At 39.1% G+C, this 23,937-nt stretch overlaps 1 protein-coding gene across 7 annotated transcripts in view; it reads right to left on the minus strand.

Annotated features, from left to right (window-relative positions):
* The window catches only part of HERC3 (HECT and RLD domain containing E3 ubiquitin protein ligase 3), a 150,062-nt gene that overhangs the window by 97,387 nt on the left and 28,738 nt on the right, over window positions 1–23,937 (minus strand). For all 7 annotated transcript variants that reach the window (XM_061192621.1, XM_061192624.1, XM_061192620.1 and 4 more), the window contains one exon: window positions 505–664. In XM_061192621.1, coding sequence (XP_061048604.1) covers window positions 505–664 — 160 coding nt within the window. The remainder of the gene's footprint in view (window positions 1–504; window positions 665–23,937) is intronic.

A 23,937-nucleotide genomic window follows, 5' to 3' on the forward strand; every position in this document is an offset into this window, starting at 1 on the left:
GAATTAAGTAAATACTTAAGGGACTAAAAACCATCGTATTAGTACTTTTGTGTTAAACAACTTCTGTATATTTGGTATTTTAGCTGTTGGTAATGCTTAAGGTAATTTGGCCTGTTATTAGAGTACCAGGTCAGCCTTGTGATTCTATTTTAAAGTGACTCATTGAATAATTGTTTTAGGTTTGCAACTTTAAGTTAAAATTTAGAAAGTCCAGCAATGTGAAAAGGTGTTTTTTTAATTCAAACATTATTGAGTTCCAAACACTCTGCCAGCAACTAGGCTACTGGAATAAATAAAGTACAGTTCCTGAACAACTCACATTTTTTAACTGGAGACAGACACTTCTATAAATAATTACAATTTTTGTGACAAGTGTTGTAACAGTGTAAGGCATGACAGTGACACAAAGGAAACAGCAATCAAAAGAAGAAAGCAGAACCCAAACCAAGGAATCTAACAAAGAAACTAGCAGGAAATAATATTTACAGCAACTGACATTCTTACCTGGGTACTGCCACAGAGTCCTCAGTAGTCATGAGTCCTAGCTGACCATCGCTCCCTGCACCCCAAGAAAACAGCTGGCCCCGGTCACTGAGGGCCAGACTGTGGGACTCGCCACACGCCACGTGGACAATATGCTGATCTGCCAAAGCTCCAATTTGCTCTGAAGAAAAAAAAAAAAAACCAAAGGAGGAAAATGTAAAGCCCAGAAACAGGAATTACAAAGAATTAGCTTCCTAGGCAGTTGTGTTTTTCAAAGAGAACCACTACATCTGTAAATTTATAAAGATGTTATATGTTTCTAAAAGGTATCCATCGAAACCCCAGCTATACTGGGTAGCACACACGCCAGGAGCGACACACACACCAGATGTTCCCTCCCGTGCCTGGTGCTTCTCCCCAGAAAGATGCCTGAAGGCTTACTATTCAGAGATGTGGAACCAGAGAGGCCCCAATGTGAGTGGGAGTGAGGCATGTTACTAAAAGCTGTGGGATTGAGTGAAATTTTGCCTGGGAACAATGAGACCTCCCCCATCCAGAAAAACACCTTCTCCCCTTAGTTCCAGAACACAATCTCTCTATATATACCTATCCAGCCAGAAGATAGAAGGATTTCTCTGAGAAAATTGGCCCAAAAGAAAAGACCCATAGCTACTGACATTTGTGGGTCCCCCAGCGAAATGTCCAGCTTCCCGCTAGTTAACAAGACTTGCCCACACACAGCTCCACTCACGTTTCAGTACCTCACTCTTACATATAAAAGACTGGCCAAGGATCAACATATACATGAGGAAATTTTAACATAAAAGTTAAAGAGCAAAGGAAACAGAAGAAAATGAACTCTGAAGAAAAAAAGATCATGAAGAGAACAGAAAAAAAAGTTAAGTCATTAGAAAAATAGAAGAAGACAAGAAACATTCCAACATTCAAAAAATAAAGTTATCGTGGAAAATGGAAACATGGCAGCATAAACTTAAAGGAAAAACCTTCAAAAGCAGGATGGGAAGTAAGAACTGAAATTTTCTAAGAAACAGAACAAAAAGAACACAACAGAGGAGGAAAAAAAAGAAAGAAATGAGGGGATTATTCCAAGAGGCCCAACAACGGAAAAATAAGAACTTTAAAAAGAGAATGGAGGGCTTCCCTGGTGGCGCAGTGGTTAAGAATCCACCTGCCAATGCAGGGGACATGGGTTCGAGCGCTGGTCCGGGAAGATCCCACATGCCGCGGAGCAACTAAGCCCGTGCACCACAACTACTGAGCCTGCACTCTAGAGCCCGCGAGCCACAACTACTGAGCCTGTGTGCCACAACTACTGAGCCCGTGTGCCACAACTACTGAGCCCGTGCGCCACAACTACTGAGCCCGTGCGCCTAGAGCCTGTGCTCCGCAACAAGGGAAGCCACCGCAATGAGAAGCCCGCGCACTGCAAGAGTAGCCCCCGCTCGCCGCAACTAGAGAAAGCCTGTGCGCAGCAACGAAGACCCAACACAGCCAAAAATAAATAAATTAAATAAATACATTTAAAAAAAAGAGAGAATGGAAAAAACACAAAGTAGAAAATTTCAAAGAAGAAAGACATGAAGATTGCTCATAACTGAAGGACATGAGTTTCACATTGAAAGGTCCTATTAAAACTTCAGAATAAAGATTGATAAAAACCTACTTTAGAGCACTTCAGCTTGAAATTTCAGAACACCAAAAAAAGATTCTAAAAGTTTCTAGAAAGGAAAACAGTTTATATACAACAGAACAGAGATCAGAATGGCATCATAGTTCTCAGAAGCAATACTGAAAACTAGAAAGACAATAAAGCAATGCCTTCAATTCTGAAGGAAAATGACTTCCAACCGAGAATTCCATATCTAGCCAACCATGAATCAAATGAGAGGAAAGGGGAAAAGAACAATTTTCAGGGATGTAAGGCTCTCAAAATATTTTATCTCCCATGTTGCCTTTCTCAGTTAGCTACCTAACATCATGCCTCCAAAACAAAGGAAGATTCAGGTTCCAGGAAATAGGAATCTTACATAGGAAAAGGTGAAGAATATTCCCAAGACAGCTATGTAGCAGCCTATGAAGCAAAGTTGGAGGGATGTGTCCAAAGTGAAAAATGGCATACAATCTGATGAGTTTATATTATTATGAGTTTTACACTTCTGTCAGAGAATAGAGATTACTACACAAATGAAAAAAATGAAATAACTCCAGGAAACACAATGTTTTACAGGAAATAAGAGCAATCATGGTACATAAAGTCATAATAACCAAATAAATATAATTTACATAGTTAAAAATGTAATTGACTTAAAAAATCAACTACTTAGAAAAAGATAAGCGTCTAGGGATGAGAAAGAGGAAAGGGTGGTTGGAGAATATAAAAGCATGCTGCTCTTCCCCAGTGTGAAGCCTCTAGATTATGTCCAATATTAAAAAAACAATCAAGAAATAGCATTATAAGCATGTCATTTAGAAATATAAAGGTAAGTACAAAAAAAAAAAGAGTTTCAAGAATTGAAAGTGATGGCCTCTGCAAGTGAGACTCAAGGGTGGGAACAGGAGAGGTAGGGAGTTGCTATTGGACCTGAACAGAGTTGGTATAAACGTTACTTTTAAAAAAAAATTTTTTTAAGCAGCTGAAAACATGTTCACATCAGAGAAGTCTCCTGAACGACCTGTAACTCCCGCCATTCCTATGCGCATCTCCTTTACCCTCCACTCACCATTAGGCCCTAACTCCCAGCTTAGCCTTGCCCCACACAGTAAGAACAGTCCCGTCTTTACTTTGGAAAAACTGAGAAACTCTTACCCAAATAGCTCAGGTGAATCAGATTCTTACTCCTCTGACCAAATTTCCAAGTGTACCATAGTTCTAGGACTTGAGCAGCTTTTATGTTCTCCTGGGCCTGAGCGCCTGGCCTGATACCTCAGCTAGGACTGAGACCTGCCCCCCAATTCCTGAGCTCCTAGGTCCACCATTAGCCTTTCCTGCCTGGATGTGAGTGCACCGCCTCACATGACACTAATAAGTTTCTCCCCGGTCTGACAGGACACTCTCTGGTCTGCCACCGATTTCCTTACCTCGGTATCTGTCAATAGCATCCCTCTTGATCTTTTTTTACCATGGCTGAGTAGTGTCAAAAGGCCATGTCTAGATTCCAATTACCATTTACTCCCAGTCTGGTCAAGCCCTAGGCAAACCAATTCCTGTCCCATCACATATCGGCCCCCAAAACAGACATGGAACTCCCACTACGATCACAACACAACTTGCAGCCCCAAAGGCAGAGGTACCGTTCGGTAATGCAAAGATTTGTGGAGAATTAAACCAATAGTTGTATCAAGTCCCATTTATTTTATTTCTCCTAGCCAGAAAACCGAGCTCATCTGATTCATACTAGTGGTCTGCTACAGTGAAACTTTAATCCCTCTTCTAGAATCTACTCCCTAGGTCAACTGGGAATGCTTCATTCACACCTCTCACTGAATACACCCCTGCCCCAGTTGGGAACATTCAGGCTGCAGTGCACATTTTCACATGTAGTCTCTTCTGATTCATTCTGTCAAGACTGTACACTATATTTTGCAGATCATGACAGAACCTCAACCCACGCATTAAAATAATTAAACACACTAAGGAAATATTTGGCACTTTTTGACGACAAAAGTATATTTACCTCTGATCCTCTCATAGAGACACTTTAAGGTCTTTAGAAGTCTTTAAGGTTATCAACTCTGAACGAGCCAAGGTAATAGGGCAGAATAGCAGCTAATGTGGAAGGCTGCTTACAGCCAGCCAGCAGTTCAACTGCACTTATGTTATTAGGATTACTGCTACTTGGCTTTTGAGCCCCATGATAATTTTTTAATGTATTTTCAAGTTAACAGTAAGTTGGGCAGTAAACCGTCATAGGGTGGTAATAGAGAAGGATGATATGAGCCTGGAGGGTAGATGGATGCTGCTGATATGAACTTAATCCTTGCAAGGATCCTGTGAGGTGACGGCTCTCTAGTAAGCCCCAGCTGAGAAAAAGTGTGTAGTTTGGCCAAGGTTCACAACGAATGAACCTTGAATGGTGGAGCTAGGACTGGAGCCCGGGTCTTTCTGACTTCCAAGCCCATTACACCCACAAGTCTGTATCATCTCCCCTCATGGAAAAGGACTAGGCGGATTTTAAATCAGTAACAGTAACTACGAAGTGAAGAGTCCAGTTATGGATAATGGGAAACAGACTCTTTCCTCTTACTGTCTGTTCTGATGAGAAATACATCCAATAGTTTGCAGTTAACAGCATGAGCAGTTGGGTGGAAAGTACACAGCATATACAAAATCAGTGATCAATATTGGGTACTGAATTTTTCATAAAGCTAAAATCAAATTAAGTGTCAGCAGTTAATATGACAAAAGGGATTAGACTTTCATCACTTAGATGTCTCCTTTTTTTTTAACTAAACATACATTTTTATTCTTATACTTTTTATCTACATTTTTAAAATTATTTATAAAAATATACACACACAGGGATACATGTGCACACATTTAAAAGAAAAAGTCGAAGGGCATATAAATATCACAGAAACATGAAAATTCAGAAGTGAGTCAGGGACTTCCCTGGTGGTGATGTGGTTGAGAATCCCCCTGCCAATGCAGGAGACACAGGTTTGATCCCTGGTCCGGGAAGATCCCACATGCCGTGGAGCAACTAAGCCCGTGCGCCACAACTACTGGGCCTGCGTTCTGGAGCCCCCGAGCCACAACTACTGAGCCCGCATGCCACAACTACTGAAGTCCTCGCACCTAGAGCCCGTGCTCCGCAACAAGAGAAGCCACCGCAATGAGAAGCCCGCGCACCGCCACAAAGAATAGCCCCTGCTCACCTCAACTAGAGAAAGCCCACGCACAGCAACAAAGACCCAATGCAGCCAAATAAATAAGTAAATACATTTTAAAAAATTTAAAAAATAAAATATAAAAAAATAAAAAAAGGCCTCTTCCCTATCTTTAAAAAAAAAAAAAAAAAAAAGAAGTGAGTCAGGACAAACCTTAGGTAATCCAGCTCAGCTTCCCTCACTTCTTTAACATCTTTGATAGAATATAACCCAAGTTCCCTGCAGATCCCCAAAAAGAGAATTTTCTAGTGCCCAACTTTCCTCTGGGGCCCCTGGCTTCCCACTACTTGGCAAGGCTCTCCCTCATTTTCTGTGCTTCTGTGTCTGAAAGGTCCTATTCCCAAGCCATATTCCAACTACTTTCTTATTTTCATCTAACCATTTTGGGGGATCTGGACTATGCCTAGCGGGACCACCCCCCCCATAAGAGAGTTACTTCAGGGACTTCCCGGTGGTCTAGTGGTTAAGACTCCACACTCCCAATGCAGGGGACTCAGGTTCAATCCCTGGTCAGGCAACTAGATCCTGCATGCCGCAACTGAGACGTGGCACAGCCACGTAAATAAATAAATACATATCTTTAAATCTAATTAAAAAAAAGAGAGAGTTACTTCCATGAAAGGAATTCTACCTTGTTCCTGAGCCAAAGCACTCAAATCAGAGTCAGCTTTTTAAAAAAATTTTTAAATTATCATACAGTAAAATTGACCTTTTTTAGTGTACAATTTTATGAATTTAAGCACATATAACCAGTCACACAATCAAGATACAGAACAGTTTCATCAACCCAAAAAAGTCCCTTGTGTCATCCCTTAGTCACACTCTCTCCTCATCCCTAACTCCTGGTGACTACTGATACGCTTTCTATCACTACAGTTTTATATTTTCAATACTGTCACATAATGGAATCATATAGCATCTAACCTTTTAAAACTGGATTCTTTCACTCAATATAATGCCTCTGAGATTCATCCAGGTTGTCGTGTGTATCAATAGTTTGTTCCTTTTTATTAGTGAGTAGTGTTCTATTGTATTATGGATGTACCACAAAGCACTGTTCCCAGTTTTAAGCAATTATAAATAGAGATGCAATAAACATTCGTGTACAGGTTATCGTGTGAGAATAAGTTTTCATTTCTCTGGAGTAAATACCCAGGACTGGGCAGTCAACCTTCCTATATACAGTTGGGTTATTTTAAAAATCTAATATGATCATCTCTGCATTGATTGTTTTGTTTGGACTATTTATATTTAATATAATTACTGATATGTTTGGATTCATGATCTACCTTTTTATTATTTGCTTTCTGTTTCTTCCCTGTTTTTCATCACTCTTTTTCCTCATTCCTGCCTTCTTCTGCATTAAACATTTTCTACTTTTCCATTTTAATATACTGTGGTTTTTATTATATCTCCTTGATAGTTACTTGAGTGCTCTAGAGATTACAATATAAATATTTAGCTTTTCAAAGTCTAATTAGAATCAATAATTTACTATTTCAAGTGGAATTTAGAAACTTTCCCATGATATAGGTCTCTTTACCCCTCTCCCCTTTAAGTTATAGTAATCTTAAATATTACATCTGCATACCTTGAAAACTCTATCACAATGTTATAATTTTTCATTTCAATCATCAAAATATTTTTAAAGAATTCAAGAAGAGAATAGTCTATTATATTTACCCAGACATCTACTATTTCTGTTGCTCTTCCTTCATTACTGATGTTCCAATATTCCTTCTGGTATCATTTCCCTTCTATCCAAAGAACTTCCTTTAACTATTGTTTAGTACAGGTCTGTTGGCCATAAATTTTCCGCCTTTTCCTTCATCTGAAAATGACTTTGTTCTACCTTCATTTATGAAGGCTTTTTTTTGTTTGTCTGTTTGTTTGTTTTTGCTGAACATAGAATTCTGGGTGGACTTCTTTTCTTGCAGCACTTTAAAAACACTGTGCCACTTATGGCGTCCATAGTTTCTGGGGTGAAATCCACATTCCCCTATAGGTAATATGTTGTTTTTCTTTGGCTGCTTTCAAGTATTTTCTTTGTCTTTAGTTTTTATAAGTTTGATTATGATCTGTCTTGGTGTGGATTTCTTTGGATGTATCTTGCTTGGTCTACTGACTTCTTGAATCTGTATATTTATGTCCTTCACCAACTTTGGAAATTTTTCAGCCATTATCATTTTCAGCACATTTTTTCTCTTCTCCTGCTAGGATTGACATGAATGTTAGACCTTCTGTTCTTGTCCCACAAGCCCCTGAAATCCTGTTAATTTTTTTCCCAATATTTTTAACCTTTATTACTCAGTTTGCATAATTTCTATTGATTTATCTTCAACTTCACTGATTCTTTCCTCTGTTATCTCCATTCTACTATTGAAACCATCCAGTGAGTTTTTCATTTTGATTATTGTATTGGTTCTTCTTTATGTCCTCTATTTCTTGGCAAAGAATATCATTTGCCCATTTGTTTCACAACAGTTAGAGCCAGTTTGTTGGAACATTTGTACAATAGCTGCTTTAAATAAAGTCTTCATCAGATAATCCCAACATCTATGTCATTCCAGCATTAGCATCTGTTGTCTCCCCCCCATGCTAGTGGAGATTTCCCTGGGTTTTCATATGCTGAGTATGACTGTATCATGAACATTTTGAATATTTTAAGACTGTGGGTCTTATTTAAATTTTCTGGAGAATGGTAACACTTTTATTTTTCAAAGCCTTTGAATGCTATTTGGATTTGTGTCCTGCATGCGCCACATAGTGGCCAGTCTGGAACCTGAGTGGTGGTCTACTAGGTAAGTTCTCAAAGTCACTTACATGCTAAGTAGGATCAGATCCACACATACAGCTCAGGGGTGAGCCCAAGAGTTCATAGGTTCATATGGAGTTGCTTTCCCAAGCTCTTCCTTCTCTGAGATCTCTCAGATACTTTCAGGTTTCCTGGGGCTCGCTTTTTAGCCTACATACTGTACTTCCACAGCTGTGCTTGCCTCTGGGCCAAATGGCAGGAAGACCAGAGGGGGAAAATGGTAAACTCATTGCCAGTTCAGTGGTACTTTGCATTCTGGTCTTCTGTCCCAATCCACCTGCTATTATTTGCTTTTCAGAGTACTCAATAGCTGCTCCATGCATTGTATCAAGGTTTTAGAGCTGCATTCAGTAGGAGCGACAGGAAGGAAAGTGCTTACTCTGTCCTGCCCGGAACTAGAAACCCAGAGTCTGACTTTTAAAGTAACATTTTTTTTTTCCTGCTATTTGTGTGTGTTCACAAACTGTCTTTGTTCCACTTGGCTAAATTAAAAAAAAAAAAAAAAAAATTCAAAGGCACAGCTTTCCCACAAATGTTCAAACTACAATTGTGTTTAACCTAAGAGCTGGATTCCCAGCTGTGGGCAGTATCGCTGAGCAGCTGATGCTTCATTTAAGTTATCTGAGCATATCAAACTCTTATTTGCTTGATCTTATGTTTGACTGCCCAAGTTTAAACAATCATTAAACCAAATCTTTTTAACTAAAGAATCAGAGAGAAAGATTAAATTACGAAAAAATTCAGAGTAGTAGTTCTCAGTTCAGGGCCAGGTGACTTTAATATTGGGCTTTAATGTTCACATACAAAGCCTGAAAACACTTATACACTATGAAACATGTTTGAGAATATTTTTTGAAAGCCGTAAATCTAAATTTACCATGCATGCATTTAGATGCAATAAGCCAAAATCACTAAGTCAATTAAAACATATGGAGGCCTGTCACAGGCAATGGGAAGGGAGAAGACTTTGTGTTTCTGAGTCATTCGCACTTCACTAGTCAGGATAAGATCAGCTACAGTGACTCAGTTATTTTTAGGAACTCAGAATTGCCAACTATGGCATAATCTAATGCTGTAAAAGGATTTTAATAGAGAAAGACTGTAAATTAGAAAGCTACCTCACAGCTCTGATAGAGGGAACCCTAAAAGCAGAAGGGACCACTGCAGTGGTGATACAGTGGCATATATAACTTTGTATAGTTAAATGCCCAAGTCCACCAGTTGATAATTCAAGACCCCTCCAAGAAGACCGGAATCTTAATCCTCAGCACAAACTATTAACAGTCCCCCAAAGCTCAGCTCACAGGTTACCATGGATGCTTTCTCCTTCACAAAACTTTTGCTTTTTGTACAATGACAGCTCTGGGGCACCTGCTTGGGTACCTACAAGAATTGGAGTGTAAGCTCCAGGAAGACTGTCTCTCATTAAAGAAATGCTGGGGAACACCTGTTGAATATATAAAGTCTCTAGTATCAAAATGCAAAGTCAGGCTTTAAGATGTCTCAAGTGACTGCCAAAAAAAAAATTACATATTACGGTGCTATAATTCCTAATAAGGAGGGGAAAACAAACTGGTTATTTCAAATCACTGGAGGAGTTCAGGGGTATTTCAAAGCATCATCACCCTTTATGGGGGAATGGAGAAACTAAAACATTTTCAAAAGATACATGAATCAGAGAAGTGACAGAACCAAGACCAATCCATTTAGAAAATAAATTAATCTGCACTGGATTTACTAATATAAATAGAACATTGTTAAGAAAGCCCATTCCACCCTGCCACACCGCCCCTGCCCCCTGCCCCCGCAAGCCAGACCTGTCTGTCTCCTTTACTACATGAGGCTTCCTCACATAGGCGTGATCAGTTATGACCTCCATTTCCAGCCCCTCTCCCCTCTCTGGAGAATGGGGGGGGGGGGGTACGGCTGAAAATTCCAAGCCTCTAATCATGGCTGGATCTTTCTGGTGCCCAGGACCCACCCAGGAGCCCAACAAGAGTCACCTCATTAGAACAAAAGATGGGGCATTCCCTGGTGGCCTAGGGGTTAGGATTTCGAGGGCCCGGGTTCAATCCCTGGTCAGGGAACTGAGACTCTGCAAGCTGCACAGCGTGGCCAAAAAAAAAAAAAAAAAAAAAAAAGATGGTCCTAGTACTCCCATCACTTAGAAATTCACAAGGGTTTCAAGAGCCCTGCACCAAGGAACGCGAGGCGCAATATATACATTAACTTAACGCTAGCACTACTTTACCTCCTTAGAGCTCAAATTTTTTAACTTTGGCCTCCTTGCAAGGCAGCCAAAACCCATGGATGACCCAGAAGAGAATTAGAAACCCTCTATATGAAATCACAAAATACACTGAGATGCTGACATGTTTTAACTATGCAATCACAACAAAATACCTTCCACCCCACTTCTTTTCCAAGAGGCTGTGTTAAAAGTATTTTTTACTCACCATTTAAACTGTAGTAAATGTAAAAATTATCTTTGATTAAATCAAAGTTATAGCAATCACAAGTTGATTAGCTTTTAGAAAAAAATGAAAGCCCAGAAAATTGAAGTTATGATACAAATCCAAACTATATCTCCCAAAAAAGTAAACAGTAGACACCTGATGTTAGTATACGACCAATCAGTACAAACTTTAAGGCAAGCATTTTGACAATATTCCAGAAGCTTTAGAATTCTGCAAGTTCCTTGATCCAACAGTCGAATTTCTACAAATGTATCCTAAAGGAATACAATACACTGCACTGCTACTAACAGAGAAAAATTAGAAATTGAGATTATACATTATAAATTGAAATATGCAGCCATTACAAAGACTGATATAGATCAGTATGAACATCAGCATGGAAAAATATTCATGACATATTAAGTGGAAAAGAAAGCTACAAAGAAGTATTACAATGTGACTCCATTTGAAAATTACATTGATGTTTAAAAAATATTGGAAGGATATATTTCAAGGCAATAATGTTTTTTGTTCATGGTGGTAGAATTAAAGAGTAAAACACTCCTATTTGCTTCTTGCTTATGGGTATTTAAACTGTGAGCAATACACATGTATTACTTTTGTAATAGGGAAAATTTTTAAGCTTTTTTAAAAGGACTTTTTACCACTTCCCTCTCTTATTCACATCTTTTTTCAACAACTCGAATTTTTTTCATTCCATGTGATGCAGCAACAGGAGACCATTTCCAAGACTGCAGATTGCTTACTGACTATTTTAGACTATATGCTACCTTATAAACAATATCTCTGTGCAATCACAATGCAAGATGAGATGCTTCTGGAGGGGCCTCCTAAAGATAGTTAATCCCACTTGATGTTTATAGATTGGGTAAATTTTTATCACAGCAGGCAAAACATGCCCGCACTGAGATCTATCTACTTTATCTATGGAATTGTAGTCCTCTGTCCATTTTCTTTTTAAAATGTGTGTATATAAACTCTCCAATCAGAATACAGAGACAGTCATATTGGATTGATGCTCAAGACCCAACTCTATGCAGTCTTTTTTAAAAACCTCTTTAAATATAAACACACAGAAAAGTAAAACACAAATGGATGCAAAATGATATACCATGCTAACACTAATCAAAAGAAAGATGAAATTGCTATATTCATACGAGGCAAGGTAGATTTCAAAACAATGAATACTATCAGGGAGAAAGAATGATATTTCATGACGTTAAAAGGAACAATTCATCACGAAGATCTGATGATCTTAAATGTGTACATACCTAATAATAGAGCTTTAAAATACATACAGCAAAACTGATAGAGCCAGAAGAAATAAGCAAACCAGCAATAATAGTCAAAGATTAACACTATTCTCTCAGTAATTGATATAACAAGTAAACACAGAATCAATAAATATACAGAAGATCTGAACAACACTATCACCCAACCTGTCTAATTGACATTTATAAAACACTCTATCCATCAACAACAAAACACACATCCTTTTCCACTGCACACAGAGTACTTACCAAGATAGACCACATTCTGGGCCATAAAACAAATCTGAATAAATTTAAAAGGCCTGAAATCATATAAAATATGTACCCTGACCACAGAGTACTAAACTAGAAATCATTAACTGACAAATATCAGTAAAATCCCTATATATTTGGATGTTAAACTACACACTTCTAAATAACCTATGGGTCAAAGAAGAAATCATAAGGGAAATTATTACAAAATATTTTGAACTGAATAAAAATAAAAACATCCAATTAAAATTTGTGGAATACAGGTAAAGTGATGCTTAAAGGAAATTTTTAACATGAAATACTTATTAAAATAGAAGTGGCAAATCAGTGATTTAAATTTAGCATGAAGAAATAGAAAAAATACAGTAAATTAAGCACAAAGTAAACAAAAGGAAATAATATAAAAGCAAAAATCAATGAAACAAAGAAAACCAAAAAAGATTAAAATTAATCACTAAAACCAAAACTTTTTCTTTGAAAATATTAATAAAACAGATTAACCCCTAGCCAGTCTAACCAGGAAACAGAGAAGACACAAATTACCTATATCAGGAAAAGAAATGTTACAGACATGAAAAGGATAATAAGGGAATACTGTGAACTATTTTTTGCTAATAAATTTGACAACCTAGGTGAAGTAGACAAATTCCTTGAAAGATACAAACTATGAAAACTCACCTAAAATGAAACAGATAATCTAATTAGTCCTACATCTTCTTTAAAAATTGAAATTGTAACTTAAAAATGTCCCCACAAAGAAAACTGTAGCCTCAGATGGCTTTACTGGTGATCCTACCAACCGTTTAAGTAAAAAATAATAACCTCTAATAAACCTGTATATAATATAGACAAACTCTTCTAGAAAACAGAAGAGCGAACACTTCCCAACTCATTTTATGAGGCTAGCGTTACCCACGTGACAAAACAAAAGGGACTGCAAGAAAAGAAAACAATAATCCTTATGAACATAAAGGCACAAATCCTAATAGAATTTTTAGAAATCAAAAGCAGCAATATATAAAAATTAACAAGTGAGATTTATTCCATGAGTGCAAGGCTGGTTTAATACTCAAAAATAATCAATGTATTTCACCATCTTAACAGACAAAAAGAAAAGCAATACAATCACTTCAATAGATTCAGAATAACATTTAACAAAATTCAACACTCATGATTTTTTACAAAATTAATAAATATCAGAGAACTTCCTCAACTTGATAAAAGGCATCCAAGAAAAACCCACTGCTAACATCACACTTAATGGTGAAAACTAATGCTTTCTCTCTAAAATCAGGAACAAAGTAAGGATGTCCTTTTTTTTTTTTTTTTTTTACAACCTCTATTCATCATTGTACTAGAGTTCATTCTGTAAAATAAGGCAAAAAATAAAATAAAATAAAACAAAAGACATACAGACTGGGAAGGAAGAAATAAAACTGACTTGATTTATAGACATTGTCATTTATGTAGAAATTCCTAAGGAGTCTACAAAAAACGTAACTGGAACTATTAAGAGAATTTGGCAAAGTGATTCAAGATCAATATACAAAAAATTAACCATATTTCTATAAACTACAAAAAATTAGAAATACCATGTGTAATAACATCAAAAACATTATAAATTTAGGAACAAACTACGTGCAAGACCTGTACACTGAGAAAGTAGAAAATATTGCTAAGAAAAATTAAAGAAGACCCAAAATGGAGAATATACCATGTTCATAAATCACAAGATTCAATATCATTAAGATGTCAATCCTCCCCAAATTGATCTACAGATTCAGTGCAATCCTAATAAAAATCCCAGCAGGTTTTTTGATAGAAACTGAAAAGCTGATTCTCAGATATATATGCAAAAGCCAAGGACCTAGCATAGCCAAAACAGTTCTGAAAAAGAAAAGTTAGAGGATTTATACTATTGCACTACATACTCTGAAGATTTAGTATAAAGCTACAGTAATCTACACAGTGTAGAACTAAGGATAGACATGTACATTAAAAGCATAGAATGTCTAGAGATAGACCACCATACATATGACTAATTGGTTTTCAAAGGTGCCAAGGTAATTCAGAGGGGGATAAAGTCTTTTCAGCAACTGCACTGAAAACTGGATATCCATATGCAAAAAATGAACCCTGTCTAGAGATAGACCACCACACATATGGTCAACTGGTTTTCAAAGGTGCCAAGGTAAGTCAGTGTGGGATAAAGTCTTTTCAGCAACTGTACTGAAAACTGGATATCCATATGCAAAAAATGAACCCTGTCTAGAGATAGACCACCACACATATGGTCAACTGGTTTTCAAAGGTGCCAAGGTAATTCAGTGGCGGATAAAGTCTTTCCAACAATGGTACTGAAAACTGGATATTCATATGCAAAAAATGGATCACAGGCCTACGTGTAAGAGCTAAACTATAAAATCTGAAGAAGAAAACTTAGGAGAAAAATCACTGTAATCTTGAGTTAGGTAAAATTCTTAGGACATAGAAAGCATAAGTCATAAAAGCTAAAACTGATAATTGGATTTCATCAAAATAAAAAGTTTTGCTCTTCAAAAGACACTGTTAAGAAAAAGAAAAGGAAAACCACTGATTGAAAGAAAATATTTTCAAAATGTATCTCTGATAAAAGACTTGTAATTGTTGTTTATATATTCAGGATACATCTCAAAAATAGGACAAGCAATTTGATTTTTTTAACAGGCAAAATATCTGAATATATACTTTGCCAAAAATAAGACATATGAATGGCTAAAAATAAGCATGTGAGAAGTTGCTGAAGATCATTAGTCACTAGCAAAATGCAGATTAAAACCACAATGAGACTCCATTATGTATCAATTTGAATGGCTAAAATTGAAAAGACTTGGGACTTCCCTGGTGGCACAGTGGTTAAGAATCCACCTGCCAATGCAGGGGACATGGGTTTGAGCCCTGGTCCAGGAAGATCCCACATGCCGTGGAGCAACTAAGCCTGTGCACCACAACTACTGAGCCTGCGCTCTAGAGCCCATGAGCCACAACTACTGAGCCCACGCGCCTAGAGCTCATGCTCTGCAACAAGAGAAGCCACCGCAATGAGAAGCCCGCGCACCGCAAAGAAGAGTAGCCCCCGCTCGCCGCAACTAGAGAAAGCCCACACGCAGCAATGAAGACCCAACGCAGCCAAAAATAAATAAACAAACAAACAAACGAATAAAAGACTGACAATACCAAGTGATGGTGAGAATGGGGAGCAGCTAGGAACTTTTATAAACTGCTGGTGTAGGCACGGTCACTGGAAATCTGGCAGTTTCTTATAAAGTCAAACATACACTTACCATATGAACCAGCAATCCCAATTCTAGGAATCTGCTGAAGAAAAATGAAAACATATGTCTACACAAGGACTTGTACTCAAATGTTCATAGCAAATTTACTCAAAAAAGCCCAAATCTGGGAAAAACCCAAATGTCCATCAACTGGTTAACGGATAAACAATGTGGTATATCCATAAAATGGAGTAATATTCAGCAAACCAACTACGGATGCAACAATACAGAAAGAACCTCAAAAGCATTATTCTAAGAAACCAGACACAGGAGACTACCTCATGCATGATTCCATTTGTATAAAATTCCAAAAGTGTCAAAACTATGGTGACAGGAATTCCCTGGCTCTCCAGAGGTTAGGATTCCATGCTTCCACTGCAGGGGGGGCATGAGTTGGATCCCTGGTCGGGAACTAAGATCCCACATGCTGCACAGCATGGCCAAAAATAAATTTAAAAAACAAAACAGAAAAACTACAGTGACAAAAAGTAGATACAGGGAAAGTAGTTGGTGTGGAGATGGAATAGACTACAAAGGGCATAAGAGAAGTTTTGGTGGATGAAAAAATGTTCTCTTTCATGATTGCAGTGGTGGTTACCTGATTCTCTATGACTTCAAAACTCACTAAACTGTACACTTAAAATTGGTGAATCCTACAGTATGTAAATTATATCTCAATAGAGCTGTTCCAGTGATTCCCAGTGACTGTGCCATTTTACATTCATACCAGCAGTTTATAAAAGTTCTAGTTGCTCCCCACTCTCACCATCACTTGGTATTGTCAGTCTTTTTAATTTTAGCCATTCAAATGGATATATAATGGAATATTAGGAGTCTCAATAGAGCTGTTAAAAGTAAAGTACACCAGAAAAAGTATGAGCTTATCATATACAAGATATTTGGTTAGGGGTCAAAAAAGAAATAAGATTAGTTCTGCACTCAAGTTCACTCTGACTGAAGAGGCAAACAAGGCATATGAACTGATGTTACAGCACAGTGTAATGAAAGACACATGTGCAAACTGCTAAAAGCAGCCCACGTGAGAGGCACCTAATCCAGCCTGTGGTGGAGGGGAGAGAGAGTTAGGAAAAGCTCCTTGGAAGAGGTAACATCCAAGATGTGCCCCGAGTGATACAGAGCTAGTTCTTCACTCATTCATTCATCTATCCGTCCAAAGTGACCCAAAGTCTATAACAGCAGATTTAAAGATTTCATTATAATGAAATAAATCCAAAGACAAAAATGGGTAAAGCACATTATGAGAGGACAAAGGATGAGTAACAAAACCAGCCTGAGAGGGCCTAAGGAAAGCTTCCTAGGAGTAAACACCCAGAGTGGAGTCTCTAAGGCAGTGATTCACAACAGAAAATGAGCAGAAATCCCTCAGGAAACTTTTTCTAAACACAAACACCTGAGTCCATCCCAGCTTCGAGAATCAGAAAATTTTAGGGAAGAAGAACAGACATCTGTATTTTTTTTTTTAAGTTGCCCAGGTGATTCTGATATTAAGAAACACTGCATTGAAAAGCTTCACAACACTGGATTTGGCAACGATTTCTTGGACACCAAAGGCACAGGCAACCAAAGAAAAAAACAAACAGGACTTCATTAAAATTTAAATATTTTGTTCATCAAAAGATACTATCAACAGAGTAAAAAAGGCAACCCACAGAATGGGAGAAAATATTTCCAACTCACATATCTGATACGGGAATAATATATAAAGAACTTCTAAAACATAACAAAAAATAAACAACCCAATTCAAAAATTGGCAAAGGACTTAAATAGACATTTCTCCAAAGAACATATATAAATGGCCAATAAGCACATGAAAAGATTCTCAACATCACTAATCATTAGGGAAACGCAAATCAAAACTACAATGAGATACCACCTCACATTCATGAGGATAGCTACTATCAAAAAAACAGAAAATAGGGCTTCCCTGGTGGCGCAGTGGTTGGGAATCTGCCTGCCAATGCAGGGGACACAGGTTCGAGTCCTGGTCTGGGAAGATCCCACATGCCGCGGAGCAACTGGGCCCGTGAGCCACAACTACTGAGCCTGCGCGTCTGGACCCTGTGCTCCGCAACAGGAGAGACCGCGATGGTGAGGCCCGCGCACCACGATGAAGAGTGGCCCCCGCTTGCCACAACTAGAGAAAACCCTCACACAGAAAAGAAGACCCAAAAACACAGCCATAAATAAATTAATTAATTAATTATTTTAAAAAAACAGAAAATAACAAGTGATGGCAAGGATGTGGAGCAACTGGAATCCTTGTGCACTGCTGGTGAGAATGTAAAAAGGTGCAGCCCCTACAGAAAACAGTATGGCAGTTCCCCCCCCCAAAATTAAAAATCTGGCAATTCCACTTCCAGGTATATACCCAAGAGAAATGAAAGCAGGGTCTCCAAGAGATCTGTATACACATGCTCTTGGAGGTATTATTCACAACGGCTAAAAAGAGAAAGCAACCCAAATGTCCATTGATGGATGAATGGATTTTTTAAAAATGCAGTATATCATAGATTGGCCTATTGTTCAGCCTTAAAAAGGAACTTCTGACACATGCTACAAAATGGATTATACGAAGTATGTAGTTAAAGTAGTCAAATTCATAGAGACAGAAAACAGAGCGCTGGTTGGGGGGATGGGGAGGAAATGGGGAGACATTGTTTCAGTTTTACAAAATGAAGAGTTTTGGAGATGGATGGTGGGGATGGTGGTGACAGCACAACATTATGAATGTATTTAATACCACCGAACTGCATACGAAAAATGGCTAAGGTGGTAAAGTTCACGTTAGGTATATTTTACCACAATAAAAAAAGGAAACACTGCATTGATTCTGAACTTGTTATCTACATGGAGTACCCACTACATCAGTAACAGCAAAATAGCCAGCACTTATTAACTGCTTCCGATGTGCCAGGAACTGTTTTAAGTGCTTTATGTTTTACCTCATTTATCTCCACAACAACCCTATGAGGTAGGCACTCTTAGAAACAGATCTGCATTTTTAAAAAACTCTCAGGCCCTCAAACACTACTAGCAAAAATGTAGAATGGTGCAACTACTTTGGAAAATAGTTGACAACTCCTCAAAAAGTTAAACAGAGAGTTACCCAATAACCCAACAATTCCACTCCTAGGTAGGTATCTAAGAGAAATGAAAACGTATACCAACACAAAAACCTGTGCACAAATGTCCATAGCATTAATTAATTGAAAGTATAAACAAAATGTAGTATATTTATACAATGGAATATTATTTGGCAAGAAAAAGGAATGAAGTACTGATATATGCTACAACATTGATGAACCTTGTAACACTATGCTAAGTTAAAAGAAGCCAATCACAAACGACCACAGACTGTATGATTCTATTTACATGAAAAGTCCAGAAAGTCTATAGAGACAGAAAGTAAATTAGCAGTTGCCTAAGGGCTAGGGGTTGGGGGAAAGAGCTGCGTGACTGCTAGGGGTAGGGGGTTTCTTTCCCAAGCGATGAAACTGTTCTAAACTCGACTGTACAACCCTGTGAATATAATAAAAACCACTGAACTGTACGCCTTAAGTGGGTAAGTTGTTTAATACGTGAATTACATCAATAAAGATGTTATTAAAAATCAAAAATATCTCAGGGTCAGGGAATGGGTCCACACTTTAGTCAGCAGCCTGTCATAGCAATACACGTGCAATTGTCTACTACAGATGTAATCATATGGCTTCTCATTCTGGAGTACTTACAGCTTTAGGATTACAAAAGAAACTTCATACCTATTTGGGAAAGGGAACTAACACACTGCAGGATATCTATGCTCAATATATTTAGGTCCCTAGCAGCAACAATACATTTGCAACTGATCCGCAAATACTTCAGCCCCCAAAAGCAAATTCGGCAAACCTGATGCAGGAGAGCAGGCAGGATTTCTAGGGGTGACCTTTCTGTCTCAGCTCCTTCACACGTGTAGACATGCAGATCATTACAGCCACCAAGCAAATGCCTGACAGCTGGAGCTGTGTGAGCCTGTCTAGAAGTGAATTCCACATAGCAGCCACAGGAAGGAAAAATGAAAGGTACATAGTTCATCAAAACAAAGTTTGGGCTTGATTTTATCTGTACAGAAAAAGGGATCCTATAATCCTTAATTAGTAACTTTTTGTTTCTTTTCACAATATAATTATTTATTCAAAAAATAATTACTAACGTTTGCACTGACTATGTGCAATGTACTGTTCTAGGTATTGGGGATACAAAACAAAGCCCTGACCCTCAAGGAGCTTAAACAACTATGAGAGGGAGAGAGAGGATATAAATGAATATGAACGTAGTATATCAGACAGGGATAAACTATGAAGAAAGCAGGGAATAGAAATAAGGAGGTGCTGGGAGAGGGGCAGGGGTAGAAAATACACAGGGCAGTGAAAGGAGGGGAAAGGGAAGGGGCAGGGAGTCAAAGACGACTTTCAAGTTTTTGACCTGAAGAATGGAACCACCATTTACAAAAATGGAAAAACAAGGTGAGGAACGGGTTTAAGGGAGGAAAATCAGTTTGGCTTTGGATATGTTAAATTTAAGATGCCAATTATACATCTCCAGGTGGAGATTTTAAGTGGACATCAAGCTTGGAATTCAGTGAAGTTAAGGCTGGAAATAATTTGTGAGTCAACAGTATAAAGACGGTACTTAAAGCTTTATCCTATGACTACCCATTATATTTAATTCAACCTATTCCCTAGAGGAGAGTAAGCTGTTTCTGCTATTTTGCCATTAAAAATACTGCTGCAATAAGCATCCTTAGAAATACTCCCTTATGCTATATACTGACATTTTTATTCGAGTAGGGAAGCCTCCTAAAAATGGAACTGCTGATTCAAACGGTATGACCATTTTAAATTTGACTAAAAACAGCCAGTTGATCTACAAAAAGATTGCAGCAGCTCACACTTCCTCAATCAGGACATGACAGTGCCCATTTTCCAAGACCAGCGAGCAGTGGATATTACTCTTAAATTTTGTGCCAATCAAATGGCTGAAAAAAATGGTATCCTGTTTTAATTTTAATTTCCCTGAACATATTTGCATATATTCATTGGCTATTTGCAAGCGCTCCTCTGTAAAATGTCCGCTTCATTACAGGGCTGCTTATCTTTTCAATTTGAAGATGCTCTGATATATTAGAAATGTGAAACCTTTATCTGGTAATTTGTGGCAATTATTTCCCCCAGTCTATGACTCGTCATTTGGCTTCATTTATGAATGCCTTATGTCATAGGAAAAATTTTTATGTTCACGCAAATCTGCCAATCATCTACTTTATGGTTTCTGAAACCACCTGTCTCACTTGAGAAGCCCCAAGGCTCCAAACACATTCCCCTATTATTTTTGCAGTTTTACTTTTTACACTTGTCTCTTTCATACATCTGGAAGTTACTTTTGAATACGGAGTGAGCCAGGGAGTTTAGGTGTGTTTGGAGGCGAATAGCCAGTTATATCAACAGCATTTATTAAGTAAACCATTCTTTCCCGCATAGTAAGTGCCTGTTATCATACGTCTGACTTACCAGCGTAGCCATGCAACACTGACCAGAAAAAAATTCTGCATAGAACCCTGACTAAGGAAAGTCAAAGCGCCCTAGTACTTTATATAAATACGCAAATTACACAGAGCAGTGACACATAAAATTCAAAGTCAAGAATGCATTAAGGGAAGGAAACAACCATAACAGTGAAAGATGACAGAAGCATGGCTTCTTCTTGACTTGTGGCTCTGGCCTCGCCGTGATGCTCCGTCCAGAGCAAGGGACAGAGGGCAGGCACTTAAACTACAAACAGAAAAGGATTCATCTGTCTTGAAGTCTTTGGCCCCCTCCAGTCTCTCCCGTCACAAAGCTCGCACTGGTTGGTTCCATCCACACGCACTAAAGCCTGAAGCTCCCCCTGGCTAGACACCTGGGGGTCAGTCCTAAGGTCTCAAGGCAGCGCTGTTTGGCTGCAACAGGTGTGTCCTCTCATCACTGCCAAAGTTAACAGTTCCTCTAAACTGTGGACAAACTTGGAATAGCTTTCCTGACACAAAATACCTAAATCAGGGCAGTTAAATGGTATTCATAAAGTGATTTAACAAAGAGATGGTGAGGAGGTAGAATATGAGTTTGGTTCTTCTTGAGCTCATGAAATGATAAGGAAAAGAAACTCTGTAGGTGAGGGGTCCTGCCCAACCCTGGGTGAAATGTACTGGCATTCTCCCCTCCCCGCATTCAACCTGTGTCTAGTGGTGGTGCTGGTGGTGTGTGTGTGTGTGTGTGTGTGTGTGTGTGTTAGAGAGAGACAGGGACAGAAAAAGAAGGCGGAGGGAAAGGGAAATATTGCTCATTGTTCTCTGGGCACTGGCCCGCCCCTTCCCACCCCTAATCACATGCTGTCAATTTAGATATATAAAAAGCAGCTTTCAGGAATTCCCTGGCGGTCGTTAGGACTCGGCACTTTCACTGCCGGGGACCTGGGTTCGATTCCTGGTCGGGGGAACTAAGATCCCACAAGCCGCAGGGCATGGCCCCCCCAAAAAAAAAAAAAAAAAGAGCAGCTATTTACAAAACCTGTACAAAACCTAAAGATGAGTTCCCCTCCATTTGAGAGTTGCTTTATGATGAATCAGAATAGTAAAGAAGAAAGGAGACAGGTACCTAGTCAGTCTGAATTATACCCTCAGTGACCAATGGAAGAGCATGAAATAGTCAGAATGACTAGATATTTTTCATCGTGAATGTCTCCATACCGCATATATTAAAGGCATTCACCAAAGCTTTTCTACCTCAAAAGCTACTTTCAGTGAAGAACGAAAAACAGAAGGATGGGTAAAACATGGGCTAACACAAAGCTTCCAACTTCTCACCGAGACCAGCTGTTCTGAGGTCTCCCTGTCAGATGCTACCTCACAGTAAATAAAACACAATTACCTCAGCCTTCTCTCCTTCATACGCAGGGAACAGAGTGTTCGACTTGTGCCTCCTGGTGAGCTCAGCACGGGTGCTATTCTTCACGGATCCAACTGTCCCTTATCTCCTCGGCTTCCCCGCATTCTCGCTTTCAGCGGGGCCTAGATGGCGGCCTCCACCTCCTCGAAGCAAGCCAGGGGATCTGCTGCCTCAGGGCATCATGGTCCCCACCCTCCCGCACTCCTTTTTCTGACTTTGGGCCCAAACAGCCTCAAACTACAGGCAGAATGCGGAACCTGCTGTCCAATCAGCACAACCTATTTGCCCACGATTAGTCCTATTCACACAGCACCCGGCCAATTCCAAACCAATACACACGAGATTCCCCTTGTGTGACAAAGTACAACCGACCACAAATCTATTTGCCCACGATTAGTCCTATGCACACAGCACCCGGCCAATTCCAAACCAATACACACAAGATTCCCCTCATGTGACAAAGTACAACCGACCACAAATCTATTTGCCCACGGTTAGTCCTATTCACACAGCACCCGGCCAATTCCAAACCAATACACACAAGATTCCCCTCATGTGACAAAGTACAACCGACCACAAATCTATCTGAAGTGGGAAGCAGGGTTTTTCAATTGGTAAGGACTCTCCGCAAGCTAACATGACTTTGCAATGAGAATAAGAAGCCTTAAAACTCTCTCCCTAACAGTATGAACGACTCCCCCAAAAAGTTAACGGGCTGGGCTTCCCTGGCAGCACAGTGGTTAAGAATCCGCCTGCCAATGCAGGGGACACGGGTTCGAGCCCTGGTCCGGGAAGATCCCACATGCCGCGGAGCAGCTAAGCCCGTGCACCACAACTACTAAGCCTGCGCTCTAGAGCCCGCGAGCCACAACTACTAAGCCCGTGCAGCACAACTACTGAGCCCACGCACCTAGAGCCTGTGCTCTGCAACAAGAGGAGCCACCATGATGAGAAGCCTGCGCATTGCAACGAAGAGTAGCCCCACTCGCCACGTGCAGCAACGAAGACCCAATGCAGCCAAAAATAAATTTATTTTTAAAAAGTTAAAAGGCTGAGATGCTATTGTGACTAGACCTCACTCTGTGCTTCTCAGACACTCAAATTTTAATGAGGTAAATCGTACTCCTTTTGAGAGATTGAGTCCATTGCAAATGTTTCCATTTCAATAGCTGACAGTACCAAAGGAGAAAAATATCACAAGAGCAAAAATAACACTTTCAATACAACAGGCCACTTCTGGCATCAAAACAAACAAACAAAAAAACACAGCATAGTGGCAGAGTGACCCTTGTTGGTAAAGCACTCGAAGAATAAATGCAGGCTTTAAATGGGGCCCAGCAAATGTTACAACCTCATTAGCGGGCTAGAGAATTGGCAGGAAGAAGGAATATGCATCACTACAAAACTCCACTCCCATCCATCCACCACCGACT

The sequence above is a fragment of the Eubalaena glacialis genome, chromosome 5 (genome assembly GCF_028564815.1).
Source record: "Eubalaena glacialis isolate mEubGla1 chromosome 5, mEubGla1.1.hap2.+ XY, whole genome shotgun sequence".
In the NCBI taxonomy this organism is placed as follows: Eukaryota; Metazoa; Chordata; class Mammalia; order Artiodactyla; family Balaenidae; genus Eubalaena; species Eubalaena glacialis.